Source organism: Terrapene carolina, unplaced genomic scaffold (genome assembly GCF_002925995.2).
Source record: "Terrapene carolina triunguis isolate 2854851 unplaced genomic scaffold, T_m_triunguis-2.0 Scaffold171, whole genome shotgun sequence".
NCBI lineage: Eukaryota > Metazoa > Chordata > Testudines > Emydidae > Terrapene > Terrapene triunguis.
The window spans coordinates 3,067,260-3,084,689 of record NW_020664522.1 but is presented as its reverse complement, the minus strand read 5'-3'; the positions used below and the strand labels follow the sequence as shown (position 1 = coordinate 3,084,689).

General features: G+C 49.0%; 1 protein-coding gene across 1 annotated transcript; it reads left to right on the top strand.

Annotated features, from left to right (window-relative positions):
* Positions 1–1,378: 1,378 nt before the first annotated feature.
* On the top strand, positions 1,379–16,446 carry IFITM10 (interferon induced transmembrane protein 10; the record flags this gene model as incomplete). The annotated part of the gene is made up of 2 exons (XM_026653910.2): positions 1,379–1,960; positions 14,564–16,446. Coding segments are annotated over 2 exons (732 nt in total), but the record flags the coding sequence as incomplete, so codon positions are not given.
* Between the last annotated feature and the right edge of the window lie 984 nt (positions 16,447–17,430).

Sequence of the window (17,430 nt, the reverse complement as noted above, 5' to 3'; positions counted from 1 at the left end):
TGAAATCTCTCCTTAAATATCTCGATGGAGGTGGTGGATGGTATCTGTCTGAGGTGATCTTCCCGGCGAGCGCGTGCACCGATGCCCACGCCCTCGAGCCGTGCGCCTGGGAGATGTGCCTTCCTGGCAGGTAGGTGCAAGGAAACATGAACCAGAAGGTCATGCTCGTGGGCTGGGAGGGCATGAGAAAAGAGCATCGGTGACTGAGATTAAGTGGAGCTCTCCTGCCCAAAGGCTGTAATGAGCATGTGCGCCTTGAACTGTTTGTTTCAGGGGGATGCTAGTTGACCTCTTCCTCCCCCACTGTCCACCCCCTGCTTTCTCTCCTTCACCAACTCCAGTTATTAAGAAAGCAGAGCCGGAGGCAGTGCTGAGCTGGAGATGCAGCAACTCCCTGCGTTCCTCCTTGTGAGTATCCCTCGCTTTCTCCTCTTGCGCCTTTCCCGAGGAGACGGATGGATGGACAGCCGGGTGGCTAGAGGCAGATGGTTCCTGCTAATTACACAGCTAATGGAGTGGGGAGGGTGGGGAGCAGGAGACAGCCTCTTCCCAGCTCCCCCTCACCCTCCTCTGTCCTCGCCCCTTCTTCCGCCTCTCGCCTCGGGGTTGGCCATGCAGGAAAAACTGCTGACAGGTGAAAGGAAATGGGAAATTCAGTTACATCAGGAATTCCAGGGAGATGAGGACTCAGCAAAAAAAAAAGAAAGGAAAAAAAACAGAGGGAGAGAGCGAGAAAGAGAGAAGCCAGGGCTGCGCTGCCGCAGCTGCACGGCCGGCTGGATTGACAATCATTTAACCTCCCCCCAGCAACCAGCTTCGATCCTGGAATGGGACAGAGAGCAGCAGGGCCCTGATGGATGGACAGGGCAGGGGGGAGGGTAACGCTGGAACGGCGCCTGTTTGGAAACTCTCCTTTGGAACCTCCCCTCCCCCTTCTTCGGATGTGTTGTTCTTTCTTGCCTTTCTTCCTTTCTTTCTTTTTCTTTTAAAGAAACGAAAGCAGCCGCTGTCTCCCATTCCAGCTTATGTGGGGGAGGGTGGGTGGCCAAGTGAGGAAACAGCCACATGCGTTATTGCTGGGGCGCTCCCGCTGCTAAGGCTTTTGGCAGCGATAATGTGGGACGGTGGGAGCAGAGGAAGAGGGTGACAGATGTCAGAAGCGCCTCGAACTCTCTGGCTATTCTGCGAAGGGGGTGGGGGGGAGACAGAGCATGCTGCGGGAGCTGGGACAGCCAGCTGCATGGAGAGTAGGAACTGTTCCACTGCTGCATACATTACAGACTGCTCAGTGTGCAGGAGAATGCTCCTTTGTGGTACATGAGTGTAAATACTATTCTCTGTCTCCTCCCCGTCCTCTACCCTGCTCTCCTCCCTCCCCTCTACCTACTCCCTCTCTCTTCTCCCCAATCTCTCCTCTATCCCTCTGCCTCTCCTTTCTCTCTTCTTCCTCTCCTCCGTTTCGCCCCCTCGATCCCCCCTGCTTTATTCCATCCCCGTCATTCTCCGTCTCCCCTCCCCACCCCCAATCTTTCACAGGGGATTTCACTTTGCCAGGATACAGGCTGGTAAATTTGCAGCAGCCACCACGGAGAGAACACAGGAACCCCCCTTGGGCCCGCCGTGTCCCTTTGACGGAGCGTTCTGGATTCAGAGACCCCCCCAGCAGGGGTGCTTTGCTGGCATTCCCAAGCCTCCTGCCATCCCGCAAGCTTCGCCTGCCCTATCTCCCTCTTCGGCTGTTTGCTACATGGAGAACAAGAGCTGCAAAGGGGACAGCCTGCGGCCAGCTGTCCAGTGCAAACACTCTGTCGAGAAGAAGACAATGACTAACCCCACGACGGTGATTGAAATCTACCCAGACACCACCGAGGTGAACGATTACTATCTCTGGTCCATCTTCAACTTCGTATACCTCAACTTCTGCTGTCTCGGCTTCATCGCCTTGGCCTATTCTTTGAAAGTAAGTACTGATTGCAAGCCACTCTGTGGGGAACACACTGAGCCAGAGCCACAGCTGGGGTAAATCGGTGCCGTGGCTGTTGAAGTCAACAGAGCAATGCCAGTTTACCCCTGTGGAGGATCGGGCCCTGTCATGTTAATACACATTGTCAGGGGAGATCTTGGGAATGGAAATGTTGTTTTGTGAGTGGTGTGGGTATCCATGGCATTCAGATACCAAGGTGATGGGCACCACAGAAGAATCTAGATAGAGAGATAAGAGGAATCAGTGATGATGGCTCTGAATTGGCTTTTGTTGTGACTGGAGATTTGTAATTCTCACTCGTCTGCAGGCTTGGTTATAGCGTAATTCTGAGAACTAGAACAGTTGAATTTACTACCAGGAGGACAAACAACTTCCTCCCCAGGTAGCCAGAATCCCTCAGCATCTGGAGACCTGTGTGGGGCAACCCCCATCGCCATAGGAGAGGGCTTCAACTGGTGGTGGGGAATCCTGAATGCCGATAGGCTATTGGGGGCTCCCAGGTGTATGATGATGATAAGAAGCTCTTTACATCCTCCCAGTACTTTGCAAATCAAACTTAATTCAGCCTGGCAATGTTTCTGCGGGGGGGGCGGGGGGGGAGGCTGCGGGGGGACAAGTATTATCCCCATCTTGCAGATAGGAACACTGAGGCACAGAGCACTGAGGTGACTTGGTGATGGTCCCAGAAGAAGTCCATCTGAGAGCTGGGAATAGAATCTTGGAAATCCTGGCTGGCAGTGTGTTCCACGCACCAAAGCCTCTCACATCAGTCTGGTACCAGCATGCTGAGGCTCTACATATGGTAGTTTAGCTAGAGGCACTGGGCCAGATCCTCAAATCATGTAAATCAGTGACTCCACTGACTGCAGGGGAGCTCTGGTGATTTATGCAAAGTCAAAGATCTGGCCCAATACTGGAAAAGGAAGTCAGTCTTTCAAGAACTCCTTAGGGGGCTGATTAAATCTGGACTCAGCTGGGAGTCCTTCCATTGATTTCAGCAAGCTTTGGATCAGGTCCTTAGTGAGTGTTTCCTGGAGTATGAGGATAGTGAGGGCTCCAAAGAGAAGGAGGGAAAAGAGCAACTGTGCAAACTGGAGGACCCGGGAGATCGGTGGGACTGGCTTTAAGCACAAACACACCAAGCAGCCACTTGTGCCCCAGCTCTTTTGTCACCCCCATCCCATCCTCTACAAGTTCTGCCACTCCGAGCCCGGCCCCTCCTCTTCTAGCAGTGGGACCAGAAAGGCATGAAGCAACTTGTTTCCTTCCCTGGCTCTGGCTAAAGCAGCAGTGAGGAAAGCAGCTCATCGCCTGATTCTCCCCAGGGTCCCCTAAACCATAAGGCCAGCCTTGGAGACCTGCCAGGAATGTGAAAACGAGGTCTGCTAACTAAGGTGATGGAAGACCATGGAGGGCTTCATAAGGGAGGAATGGAAATAGATGCATGAATGAACTGCGAGCCAGCGTGCAGAGTGCAGCCCAGGGAGAATGGGACCTGAGTAGTTCAGGGGTGTCCAGCCTGTATCCTGCAGCCTGTGTCCTGCTCTCTGTTTGCTGGATCACCCCCGAAATGGAGTCAGAGTCTGATTCTAAGAGGCCAGTTGCCCCAGTCTGCTACTCTTCTCTGAGGGCTCCAGACCTCTGTGTGTCTGTAAGGTAACACTATCCTAAGGTAACGCTATCCTTTGAGACCATGAAACCTTCCGGAATTATTCCCTGTAAGTGCCAGATGAGAACAGACCAGCTGGCTGCAGGATTTCATTGCTGGTGAACTCAGCCAGCAAGCAGTTTCTAATCATCTGTCAAGGAAGAGAGGGTCTGAGGGTTTGGAGGGGTTTTGTTGTTGTTGGGTTTTGTTTTGTTTTTTTCATAAAAGCAATTAGATAATTATATATGTAAATGAGACCAGGCTCCTGGGTGGCCCTGAATGTGTCATCGTTTGGGTGGCCTCGGGGACAGGAATCTAGTGGATGTGTTTTGGCAGGCAGCGTTTACAGGAAGGCCAGTGTACAGAGGGATTTCATCACAGAAACAGATCAATTAACCCCATCTAACTCCAGTGACTGTGACTTCCACAAGAATACAAGGAGGCTGTTTCTGAACCAGCTAGGCCCTGGGGTTCTGTTATAGCAGAGTCAGTGTGGCCTAGACCACTGAGCACAGGGACTCTGATTGCCACTCGCTGGGTGACCTTGGGAAGTCCCTTACCTTCTCTGTGCCTCAGTTTCCCCATCCACGAAATGGGGGTGAGAATGCTCACTCACCTTCCTTGCAGGGGTGTCAGGAGGCTTAACTCACTGCTGTTTGTAAAGTGCATTGAATATAAAGGACTAAACAAGTGCTGAGTATTACCATTGCCAGGGTTGTCCCAAGGACATTTAGGGCCACTGCCAACATCAAACAAGGATGGTATGGAAGTCTCGCTTACCCCGTAACACTCCGTGGGATGGGCACACCAGTATAGGACAAGGAATAGGCTTTTCCCCTCTCCCCTGCCCCCCCCTCCATGTGTTTATTAGCTTAAATTTGCTTTAATAACATGGACGCTTCTCCCCCACAAGGGAACCATTGATGAGGGGGGTGGGGGAGGAATGACTAGGAGAGTTAGGCTGAACTCAGGAAAAGGAAAATATAAGCTGAAGATCAGGAGACAGCACTGTCTATCAGTCTGTGGAACAGTCTCCTGTTGGAAGTGGGGTAGTTCCCATCACTTGAGAAATATACAACTAAACTGAACCAGACAGGGTGAATTAGCTGTAGGGTACAGTCCTGCTCTGGCAGGGGATGGACTAGACCACGGTTTCTCAACCTTTTTGATATCAAGGATCAGCTTGCTGCCTTCCTAAACTGTGTCAGGGAGATATTGGGGACTGGCACCAGTCCACAGACCAGTCATTGAGAAACACTGGACTAGACGGCCCAACAGGTCTTTCCCATCTCGACTAGCTTCAGTTCTTTGGCAGAATAAAAACGGCAAACACAACGTTCCTCAGAGATCCATGACAGAGTCAGGGAATGGCAAGGAGATAGTGACCACGATATTTCAGGCCATGATGGGGAGAGAAATGGGGGAATATCTGAATGTAGCAAAAGAACCCCCCTGGGAAAGGCCTATAGAATGGAAGAGAAAATGTGGTCATTTCTATAGTCTTAACCATCCTATAGAGTTTTATAGAGAATGATATCCCTGCTAGAGAGAGAGAGAGAGAGAGAGAGAGAGAGAGAGAGAGAGAGAGTGTGTGTGTGTAAAGCAACAAAGAGTCCTGTGGTACCTTATAGACTAACAGACATATTGGAGCATAAGCTTTTGTGGTGAGTGTATGTGTGTGTGTGTACACACAAGTGCGTAAAAGACCTCCACTCTTTATTAGTTGCTATAGGACGTTAGAGTCATTTCTACAGAGCCCTATTGGTTTCATCTCTATCTCTGTTACATTTTGTAGGGCTTTCCCATAAGATAAGAAAAGACTGGAATGAGGAAAATAACTGGGAAAAATGTCCTGTTAGTTAGACCTTCTTCTTGTCCCCTGAAGCAAAGTTTAGACGTGCAGATTTAGGCCCCACTCCTTCAAGGAGCACCATGCTGAGTAGAGACCCAGTGGAGTCCATGAGAATGCGGGACCAGGGCTGCTATTATGAATAAAACCAAAGTGTTTCTTCATTGGGAACCACAGCTGTGAGATTTCCTGCCTAGGGTGCAGCCAATGCACTAAAGGCTTTAGGGTCCCCAGTTTTTGTTCTTTAAACTTACTTCACATAATGTAAAACTTTTAAAAACCCTACAAAACATTGTTTTAAATAACAAAAACGCAGAGTCCCATCAGCTTCATTAGGACCACTTGTGCTGAAAGCTAAGCACGTGTTTAAGTACCTTGCTGAATCAGGGCCTTTAGTGTGCTTTAATATTGCCTTTAAAAATGTTTCAGAAATAATACACTTACTTCTGTTCTTTCTTTGTCTTCATGCCTCCCAGGGTGCGTGTGGCTAGAGAGCTCTATAGATCTCTCGCTGTGTGTAGATTGTTAGACTGCAATAGCACCAAAATGTGCTAGATACTCTAGGCACACATTGGTCCCTGCACCAAAGAGCTTACATTCTCAGTCAGAGAAACATACCAAGTGGAGACTGGGCACAGGCTACAACATACAAGCCAAGTATTTGATATAAGCTTTGTATCTGCACACCTGGTCTTTACTTATACTCCCTCTTTCTAACCCATAGTGGGCCAGATCCTCAGCTGGTGTACATTGGAATAGCTTTGTTAACTGCAACGAAGCTGCATCAGTTTACATCAGCTGAGGGTTTGGCCCCAGCACTCCTTGGTCTGTAGGATCAGTGAGATGGAAAGGAAAAACTGTGCCTAGTTGTGAATGGATGTGTGTATTTGGAGGAGGGTGGAGGGAATGATTAGACGTGGGTGCAGAGAGATTTGAAAGCCCATGTCAGCACTAGCATTAGTACAGCACAGATGCCAACACCACCTGATAAACTTGGCTAGGAAGATGATTTTTTGTTTTTGTTTTGCCAGAAGCAAATTTTGTGGCCTTGACTTTTGCACAGGCTATTCAGCTTGCTTCCCCCCTCTCTCCTATTTCCCGGCTCTAAGCACTAATAAATGATGCATCAGCACTTACTGTTAAGAGATCAATCACCAGCAGTTTTATCACAAGAGACCTTTGGGGAAAGCCAAATCCTTCAATGTACCAATTACACAAAAAGGCAGTAGATCAGAGAGGCTGGGATCACAGTCAGTTTTTATTCTGGAAGTCTAATGTCAGGATGCATATATGGACATCAGGAAAATGAGGAACCTAGACTCCTTTTTGTGTCCACCCATAGTTCCAGGGTTTTACTGATTTTAAAAAAATCTTCCCATGTGTGTGTTCCATCAGGTGATCCTATGCTACTGCCAAAAGATGCATCACACCAAGCGTATGGGAGCTACAGGGCATCTGAGATCCTTGCATTTATATAGCCTGTTTTCCATTTTAAATGAACATAAATTCTGCATATGAGTAATGTATGTGCTGGAGCCATATTGATTGTACCTTTTACTGCTCCAGCTCTACCAATGGCAGTTTAAAGTGGAAAGGAAAATGAATAGAATAACAGTGGTGCAGCTACACCTGTGTCTGATAAAGAGCTTACTTTGTGGAGCCTTTCCTTTCCAGTGGAGATCAGGTTTTAGTGCACATCTAACCATAGAGAGGCAGTGAGGTGTAGTGGATAGGTACAAGGCTGAGAATCAGAAAACCTAGGTCTTATTCCTGGCTCTGCCCTAGGTGGGTGATTGTGGGCACTTCCTTTCTCTGTGTCCCCTCCTACCTTTTGTCAGTCTTGTCTATTTAGAGTGTAAGCAGATGAGGGTGTCAATGTTGCATCTTTGCATTTGAGGAAAAGGGATTAGAATGGCCGAAGAGGTCTAGCTCCCGTGATTCTGTGGAATGAGGGAGGTTGTATCTCCTGAGTTCTCAGGCAGGCGTATGGTACTAATGACTCCATGAGAAAAGACATCAGCCTCTCAGGCTGTTCTCTTAGTGTTTCTCAACCTTTTTGATACCAGGGACCGGCTTGCTGCCTTCCTAAACTGTGTTGGGGAGATCTCAGGGACCAGCGCCAGCCCCGAAGATCTCAGGGATTGGTACTTGAGAAACACTGTTTTAGAAGACCAACAACTTTCAGGAATTAAAATAAATCCAGCTGCTTCCCAAGCAGTCCAGTGACAGAGCGAGCCAATGAGACAAGATCCTAGTGCTAGTCCGCGAGGAGAGACTGTACCAGAGGTGCTCACAAGCTGGAGGGCTTACAACCAATTTGTAGAGCAATCCGAGACTCTCCACCCTCTTCCAACATGGGAAGTTATTTGTGTGCAGTGAAGCAGAAATTGGTGTACTATTTGGAGCAGATGGGTCTACAGGCCCCCCCAGCCAGTGCACACAGCCTACATGCAACCAGCAGCAGGTTGGATAGCAAAGCCCAAGCAGCATTAGATACAGTCATATCAGAATTATTATTATTAAAATGCATGTGTCTGCATGGTACACTGACACAGTATGTGACAGCCGTACAATGTGACCTGTCCCCTGCTCCTGAGGATCTGAGGGGGACAAGGCCTGGCCTAAAAGCAGGGAAAGGAGTTTGTGGAGAGAGCGTTGCTGAGGAAATCAAGGCAGGAAAGATCCCTGGAAGAAAGGGAGGGTTGAAAGGAGAAGATAGTGGACACTGAGCAAACAAGTAGACAAGAGACTTCCAAGTCCAGAACACATGAAGGTGCAAGAAAGAGACAAAGGGGAGAGATGAGGAGGGAGGATTGGGAGGCACATAGGAGAAAGTTGGGCAGTAGGAGAAAATGAGATCAGAGATACTGGAGCTTGGAGCAGATGAACTATGAGACAGGAAGCCTAACAGGAGTGGAAAGGGACAGACGGTGGTGTGGACAGAACAGCAGGAGAGGAAGATGACTCTAGTGCTGGCATTCTGGATATGCTGAAGGGAGAGAGGTGAGCAGCTGCCTGGGAAGGCAGTGACAGTTGTCCGGGGGAAAGTTGGCCAAGGCAGGTACAAGTTCCATTAGTGGGGTTGGAGAGGAGAACCTGGATCTGGTGAAGTTAAAGTGTAAGACTGGATTTAAAGGCTGTCTATGGAGGTGTGGGGAGGAAGGCGAGAGAAACGTAGGAATTGCCATACTGGGTCAGATCTAAGGCCCATCTAGTGCAGTAGCCCGTCTCTAACCATGCTAGCCACCAGATGCTTCAAAGGAAGGAATAGAGACCTCGCAGCAGGCAGATGTGGGATAATTTCCTCTGAATCTCCAATGATTAGAGGTTGGTTTAAGGCCTGTGGTATAATCCCTTCTAGAATTGCTGTTATCACTCGCAAAGTGACATGGAGAAGGGATGGACTTGTGATTAAGAACATAAGAATGGCCCTACTGGATCAGACCAAGGGTCCATCTAGCCCAGTATCCTGTCTTCCGACAGTGGCCAATGCCAGGTGCCCCAGACGGAATGAACAGAACAGGTAATCATCAAGTGATCCATCCCGTTGCTCATTCCCAGCTTCTGGCAAACAGAGGCTAGGGACACCATCCCTGTCCATCCTGGCTAATACCCATTGATGGACCTATCCTCCATGAATTTATCTAGTTCTTTTTTGAACCCTAGGAACTGGACTGGGACAAACGAGCTCTGAGTTTAATTCCTGGCTCTACCACCCAGCCTTCCTGTGTGGCCTTGGGCAAGTCACTTAGCATCTCTGTGCCTCCTGTGTGAAAGGGAGATGCTGTTCTTCTGCCTTCCAGAGGGGTTGTGAGGACACATGCTTTAATGTTTGTAGGGTACTGAAGTATCATAGTAATGGTCATGTGAGTATCGAGATAGACGGTGGTGAGGCCGGGATACAGGGAGGATGGGCAACTCCTTACTGGTGACAGAGAAGGGAAGGAGAGGAAATGTTCATCTACTCTTAGAGAGATTGAGTTTGTGCTACCAGGGGTGATGGTCGAGTGGGCATTGGAGATGGGAGCCCAGACAGAAGAGGAGAAGCCAGGACAGAAAGCTGTAGGAAGCTTACTCAGACTGTAAACAATTTGGGGCAGAGATTGTCTTTTTGTTATATGTGAATACAATGCCCATCCCAATGGGGCCCTGACAGTTGGTTGGAGCCTCTAGGCTTTACCACAATATAAATGATAATGAATAACAATGAATCATTTGAATAGAGGTGCTAGCTGATGCCACAGGAGCATATGGGAAAAGAGGAGGGGACCAAGGACAGAACCCTGAAGGAGTCCAACAGACAGAGGGAGAGGGGAGGATGAAGTGCCAACAAAGGGGAGGCCAAAGCAGCCATCAAAGAAGTCAGAAGAGAACTTGGGAGAAAGCGGAGGGCAAAAGAAAGCTCAGATATTTTGAAGGCGGTAGTGAGCTCAAGCAAAGTATGGCTAGAGAAGACTCCCTGTGAATTTGCTAGGAGGAGATAGGTCATATTATGCCACCCGTCAGGACATTTTTGGTGGAGCAGAGAGGGCACAAGCCAGAGTGGAGGGAATCAAGGAGAGGGGAAGAGCATGGGGCACGCTGGAGGAGTTTTCAGGAGAAGGTGGACATTAGAGAAGCAGCTGGGACTGTAGAATCAATAGTATGCCGGGGGAAGGAGGCAGAGGGGAGAGTGATAAGGGAGGGAATCGGAGACGGAACCAGGGTGGAGAGGACTAGATGGGGACAGGAGGACAGGCTGAGTGAGCAGAGGCACGCTGAGGGTTAGACATCAGAGTCAGAAACAAGGGTGAAGGAGGAGAGTGTGGGGTGGGTGGTGGAAGGGTTGGGGAAGGTGGCAGAAGAGAGTCCTTGATGGATATTCTCACTTGGAACACATGTGCAAGCAGGTAAGATCCGGGGCTGAGGATGAAGTGGAGGAGGGAAGGTGCTGGGAAGAGGGGTCCAGGAGGGCGTTCCTGGTACAGAGGGGCTGGGAGCACAGAAATTGACAAGGGAGAAGAAGCAGATCTTGTGAGCTGGGAGGAGGGAAGAGGAGGAAGGAGAGCAGCAATCTGTGCAGTCATGGGACTCTCTGTGAAAGTGCTCAGCGGTGCAAGAACTGGAGCGGAAGGAGCGAAGGCAGGGAAGAACCAAGGGTGGGGAAGAGAGGAAAGGGCGGCTCCGGACGAGGGGGGAGATGGGAGCTGAGTGAAGGAGAGAAGTTAGAAGCTGAGGGGGGAGGGAGAGACAGAGGGCAGGAAGAAAAGGAGGAACGAAAAAATGGGAAAAGGGAGGGGAGGGAGAGGAGACCAGTGGGAAGCATCTGAATGGGGAAAGGGGGGTGAGGCGGAAGGGGAAGGAGAGAGAGGCCTGGAGAGAAATAGAGAAGAATGGTGAGAGGAGGCCAGTAGGAGGGAGGTGGAGGAGTAGAAGTGTCCCTGGAGGAGTTTGTCTCACACAATGAATACCCCCTTGGGAGCTGCCACCCGATGTGCCAAGACTACCCCTGCTTCTGTTTTCCCTGCCAGCTCAGGACTCCAGCACCCCGTCTTGCTGAATTAGACACTCCAGTCCACTTCAACACAGACCCAGGGTCCGAATTACTTGTCCCCAAAGCTGCAAGTTTACCCAAAAACAGCTCACAGGAGTGTGCTTGTCTTTAGCACTCAGATGCCCAACTTCCAATGGGGTCTAAACCCAGATAAATCCGTTTTACCCTGCATAAAGCTTATGCAGGGCAAACTCATAAGTTGTTCGCCCTCTATAACACAGATAGAGAGATATGCACAGCTGTTTACTCCCCCAGGTATTAATACATACTCTGAGTAAATTACTAAATAAAAAGTGATTTTATTAAATACAGACAGTAGGATTTAAGTGGTTCAAAGTAGTAACAGACAGAACAAAGTAAGTCACAAGCAAAATAAAATAAAATGCGCAAATCTATGCCTAATCAAACTAAATACAGATAATCTCACCCTCAGAGATGCTTCAGTAAGTTTTTCTCAGACTGGACACCTTCCAGGCCTGGGCACAATTCTTTCCCCTGGTACAGCTTTTGTTCCAGCTTAGGTGTTAGCTAGGGGCTTCTCCATGACGGCTCCTCTCTCCCTCTGTTCTCTTCCACCCCTTTATATATCTTTTGCATAAGGCGGGAATCCTTTGTCCCTCTGGGTTTTCACCCCCCCCCCTCACTGGAAAAGCACCAGGTTAAAGATGGATTCCAGTTCAGGTGACATGATCACATGTCACTGCAAGACTTCATTACTCACTTGCCAGCACACACATATACAGGAAGACTCACAGGTAAACACAGTCATCTGCAGACAATGGTCCTTGTTAATGGGAGTCATCAAGATTCCAAACCATTATTAATGGCCCACACTTTACATAATTACAATAGGCCCTCAGAGTTATGTTTTATATTTCTAGTTTTAGATACAAGAGTGGTACATTTATACAAATCAGATGATCATACTCGGTAGATTATAAGCTTTGTAATGATACCTTACAAGAGACCTTTTGCACGAAGCATATCCCATTTGCATTATAGTCACTTATCAGATTTTTATAAAACTATCCCAGTTACATTATATTCACTTATTATCATGTTTTTATGAAACCATATAGACTGCACAACGTCACAGGACTCTCTGTGAAAGTGCTCAGCGGTGCAAGAACTGGAGCGGAAGGAGCGAAGGCAGGGAAGAACCAAGGGTGGGGAAGAGAGGAAAGGGCGGCTCCGGACGAGGGGGGAGATGGGAGCTGAGTGAAAGAGAGAAGTTAGAAGCTGAGGGGGGAGGGAGAGACAGAGGGCAGGAAGAAAAGGAGGAACGAAAAAATGGGAAAAGGGAGGGGAGGGAGAGGAGACCAGTGGGAAGCATCTGAATGGGGAAAGGGGGGTGAGGCGGAAGGGGAAGGAGAGAGAGGCCTGGAGAGAAATAGAGAAGAATGGTGAGAGGAGGCCAGTAGGAGGGAGGTGGAGGAGTAGAAGTGTCCCTGGAGGAGTTTGTCTCACACAATGAATACTTGTCCCCTCTCTCCCTCGGCCTCTCAGGAGTGTAGCTCTGCCTAGGACCTTCCTTGAATGATTTCCATTCTGGTGAGCGGGGCTGACCCCGTGGGATACAGAGCATGCGTCTGCCCAGCTCCCTTTCGTAATGGCAGATCCCTGCTGGCAGCTTTGCCAACAGATTAGGATTGTATCCATGGTGGGCTCTGGTGCTCACTACATGGTGTTTTGGGGCTTGATTCCCACACCTACTCCCTTCCGCCCAAGATAATGAAACTTGTACTCTTAACCTCCGAACTCCTCCATTCCCAGACCTCAGCTGTGCAGCGGCTTGGGCTTGTCTGCCTGAAGCCCCCCTCCCCCTGCTGATTTTGCATAGGGCCCTGCACAGAAAAGGAGGAGCTTTCTTGTGCTTACTCTGCTCTGCAGGGAGAGCAACAGGCCCCTTGAGAGAGTGGCTCACTTCCCAGCTCTGGCTGCACCATTCTCCATCTGGCTGCTGCTGTTCTCAGTTGTTGCTGCTGGGTGCGTGTGACAGTCTGGTCGTGTCACTAGACGCTCTCCAGGTCTAAATGCACCATGTGGGGTGGGGGAGCGAGGTACAGATACTTAACATACATGTGCCACGTGTTTGACTGACCGCCGCAGTAGGGTCTCGCATGCACCCTTATGTCTGCGAAAGACTCCTTCCCAGAGGCTAGTGTGAAGCATTATAAAAGCAGGGAGTGTGTTCGCAAAGGACCCTCCCCTCCAGGGCAACAGAGTGGAAGAATCCACATATTAGAATGCATGGGACGTTACTCCAAGGTCTGGAATGAGCTTCAGGCCTCCGTGAGCTGGAATCACACAGCAATTTGCTGGGACTGAGGCGGCCGTTACCGCCCTGTGTCCAGTGAGTCATGTCAAGCTCCCAGGCCAGCGTCGGCTTGTAAGTGCTGCCAGAGTTACAGAGCAAATCACTGAAAAGTGACTTAAATCAATCCTGGTGTATTTTTGGAAAACTCTTGGTCGATAAAAGCATTCGATTCTTTCTAGATAGGACTGTGGTGCAGGCTCAGCGGTTTACGTGGCTTGCCAGCGACATCTAGTGTTCAGACAGGAGCACCATAAACGTGTTCACATTTCTGAGAGCAAATTTAGGGTCTGATGGAAGCAGCAGCCACTGGAGGCTGAAATCCTCCATCCCCGAAATAGGTACAACAAGGACAGCATTCCCCTGCTGCCCCACTCTGACCACCTCTGGGAGTGAAGAGGTAAATCTCCAGGCCCATTCTGTCCCTATCCTGTTTGCTGAGACTGTTGGCCAGGGTCTAATCAGTGTCAGTTCTGATGGTGGTTTTGTGGTGTGGACATGCATCTGCTACGAACTGGACTGAGAACACCGGCATATTTGATATATTGTAAACTACTGACCAGCTGCTGAGTGATAACACCATTTGGTCACTATCAGCGTGGACTGTTGTCAAACTCATGAGTGTACAAGGTCATTACCAATCTTCAGAGCCATCCTGTCCTCCCCCAACATGGACACGTTTAAAGTCACGGCCTCTGAAATAGCGTGCATATAAGATCATGACATTACAGCTGAAAAGTGTCAGTTGCAGCATTGGTAGGCGTAAACTGCATAGGACCTGCCAAAAGAGTGCGTTAACCTAGCCATATTAATATGCTGTAGGATTGTGCATGGTCTCTAACTGCAGTAGGAGCCAATGCCAGATTTCACACTCCCAGTCTCTGAATGCAGTAGAAAGCACATTCACAATGGAACAAGTGCCAGCGTTCCCACTCTAAAGGCAGTGGGACCCAAACCCCAGCACATTAGTGTTGGGATTCACACTCCCACCTTCGGAATACAATAGGAAGCATGCACTAGTGCTAGAATTCACCCTATAGTGCACCCAGCATCCATACCTGAATGCACGATAGTGCCAGGAATTACACCCAACTTTGGAATGCAGTAGAAACAGGTACAAAGTGTCCACACGCACTAACCCCTGCTTATATCACTTTAAGCTGGTTAGTTTGCTTTTCTTTTTTTTTTTTTTTTTTTTTTTTTTGTAATGTCTCCCCAAATTCTTTTTGTCTCAGGTCCGGGATAAGAAACTCCTCAATGACCTGAACGGAGCTGTTGAAGATGCCAAGACAGCCCGGCTTTTTAACATCACCAGCTCGGCACTCGCCACTTTCTGCATCATCCTCGTCTTCATCTTCCTGCGCTACCCGCTCACTGACTATTAGAGCAAGGCCAGCAGCCGCTGCCGAAATGCCTCAGTGCCAGAAGTGTCCATCGAATTTCCTCCAGCAAGGACATGGAACAACAATCCATCTTGATTGCAAAAAATAAATACAAAGTAAAACCCACCAAGCAACGCCCCCCCACCCCCAACTCCCAACCCTGACTGGTATTTGAACTTCTGTAGAAAAAGAAATTACTTTTACATTTTTTACAGAAAAATATTTATTTTCATGATAAACAAAAGTGGGTGATGACAATATGCAAAGCTTAGAACTAACCACAACATGAGCCAATAGCTGTGTAGCTAGATGCTGCAACCATAGTGGCGGCCGAGGAGTCAGAGAGAACATTGTGTCATCGATGATCCGCTGATTAAAGTTACATAAGCAGCCCAAGCACTGAGCTGTGTTTTAGATGGAAAACAGCAAATAGCCCTATTGGGAGAGCTGAACTCCAGATCTACCGGGAAGCATGTGCACTGATTTAGAGCTCAAGAGAGGGAGGAAAAATGCCTGCTACTGCGAGATAAAACTGAGAAGTAAAGCAGGGCAGATTCAGGACATATCAGATGTGTTCAGGCTGCTACCACGTCCTCTCTCTTTCTCTCTTCCCCTCACTCCCCTGTATATTTTGTTCTTTTCCTCTTTTTATACATTTATTCATTGAATTTCATTTGAAGGCCAGACTAGTTTACCATTCCCCGTCCCCAGAGAGCTTTATCCTTGAGAGTTCATAGTGGAGAATCCTGAAGCCGCCCGATAAACCCCAAAGAATTAAAACAAAACAAAACTCCTCCATGGAATCTACTGCAAATGCCGAGAACGTAGGCAACCTTTGGAGAACGTGCATATATCCTGTATACCGACTCCTACTGTATTTCTGTAAACTTTCAATAAAGATAATAATACCTCTGCCCATCCAATGCCATTCTGGTTAATTTCACAGATTGCCACAGATTAGGGGTTTTTCCCCCTTTGGTCCCATATTAAGCCAATGAGGGGCAGAGAAGAGAATTAAAACTCCTATTGGACACTATAACCTGCCTCTACAGCCATAATCCCCTACCTTTGCTGTCTACATGGATAGGCCTGGAGTAATGGGCCACCTCACTTAACGACATGAAAGAAAGTTAAATAACAGGCAGGGAGCAGCTCCACAAGCAGTGCAATAGGGGACTGATACACAAGCAGCAACCACAGTGGCAGGCATGGAAGGGGATGGTGCCAGTTAGAACCCAGCTGATGTAAGAATTTCCACCTTGTGTATTAACAAAATGTAGGGACTGGAGTTGGGGGAGAGGAGGAAAGAGGTGACAGGAACTAGGAGAAATCTGGGGGCTTCTAAAGCCCCTGACCAGGAACATGTGAAGTTCATCACCATCTCAGTGAGGACACGCTGCTCTGGAGTACATGGACTGGAACGTGTTGTCATACCAGTGATGGTGATATGCTGTTGAGAGTTTAACAAAGGAGCTCCCTTAAGAACATTCCACCTCGCTCAGCTGGAAATGTTACATTCTCTGGGTAAAATGTGCTTTCCACTGAAAATCATCCACCTCTCTGAACCCTTCAATCCTTCCACCGCCCATCCCTTTTGACCCCTGCCCACGCAGCGTGTCATAGGAACACGAACCCCACTGAGTGGCATCTCTGTCTAGCAGCTGTTCCACACAGCAGCAGCAGAGGCAGGCAGGTGTCTTGCTGCCTCTGCCTATAGTGGAGCTGGCAGGTGAATTATCCTGTGGGCATGCAGTGATTGGCTGGATGGACAGTGGGTTCCCTGGGTGGGAATGGATCCTCTATGTTGAGAACTATTAGATCCGTGAATTGAGAAAGGGTGTGTGGGTCGGGGGGGGGGGGGGGGGAATTATCTCAGATCTGCCTACTGCAGGGCTCTTACACCTTCCTCCAAAGTATCTGGTACTGACCACTGTCTGAGACAGGCTACTGGACTAGATGGACTTTGGGTCTGATCCAATATAGAAATTCCTGTGTTCCAATGTCTCCCTTGTTTGTTTCCAGTCTCCCCTAGCCAGTGTGGAATTGGAGTGAGTTTCCCCAGGGGGGCTCAGGATGGGGTTCCCAGTTCCAGGCTGCCCCCCAGTACCAGCTCTTCAAACTTCAGACTGGGACATGCGCTGCTGGGGAGAGGCAGCCTGCAAGGCTCCCACTCAATGCAGCCGCGGCTCAGTCCTGTCTCCTCTGCCTCATGCAGTGGCCGGTGGAGGGGACCCACGTGATAAACCCCCATGGACTGGTGGTAGGATGCAGGAGGGGTGTTCCTTTACCAGCAGCTGCCATGGCAATTGTGTATATGCCCATGGCACAGCCCCAGCCTTGGAGAGAGCTGATGTTTTAACAAGCAGAGCCAGCTTTAACATTCTAACTACTGTACATTCTACCAGTGCAAAAATCCCTAATGGAGACAAGATGCTGATTCAAGCTGGGAACTAAAGGACCCATGAGCATCTGGGTCAGACTCATCATCCCCAGGAGCAGGAAATCAAGGTACAACACGAATTCACGCCTGCATGATAGGTGCCCAAGCCACTAATGGGATGGGTCTTTCTTCACTAATTGTTCAATCACATCACCACAATGCCGGCACTGTGCTATTAAGACCTAAATGGCCAAACCAATAGACCATGAAAGGGTACCTCTCTGAAAACTTAATTAGACTTCACTTTCATTAGCATTCCTCAGCAAGAGTGCTCTGTTAT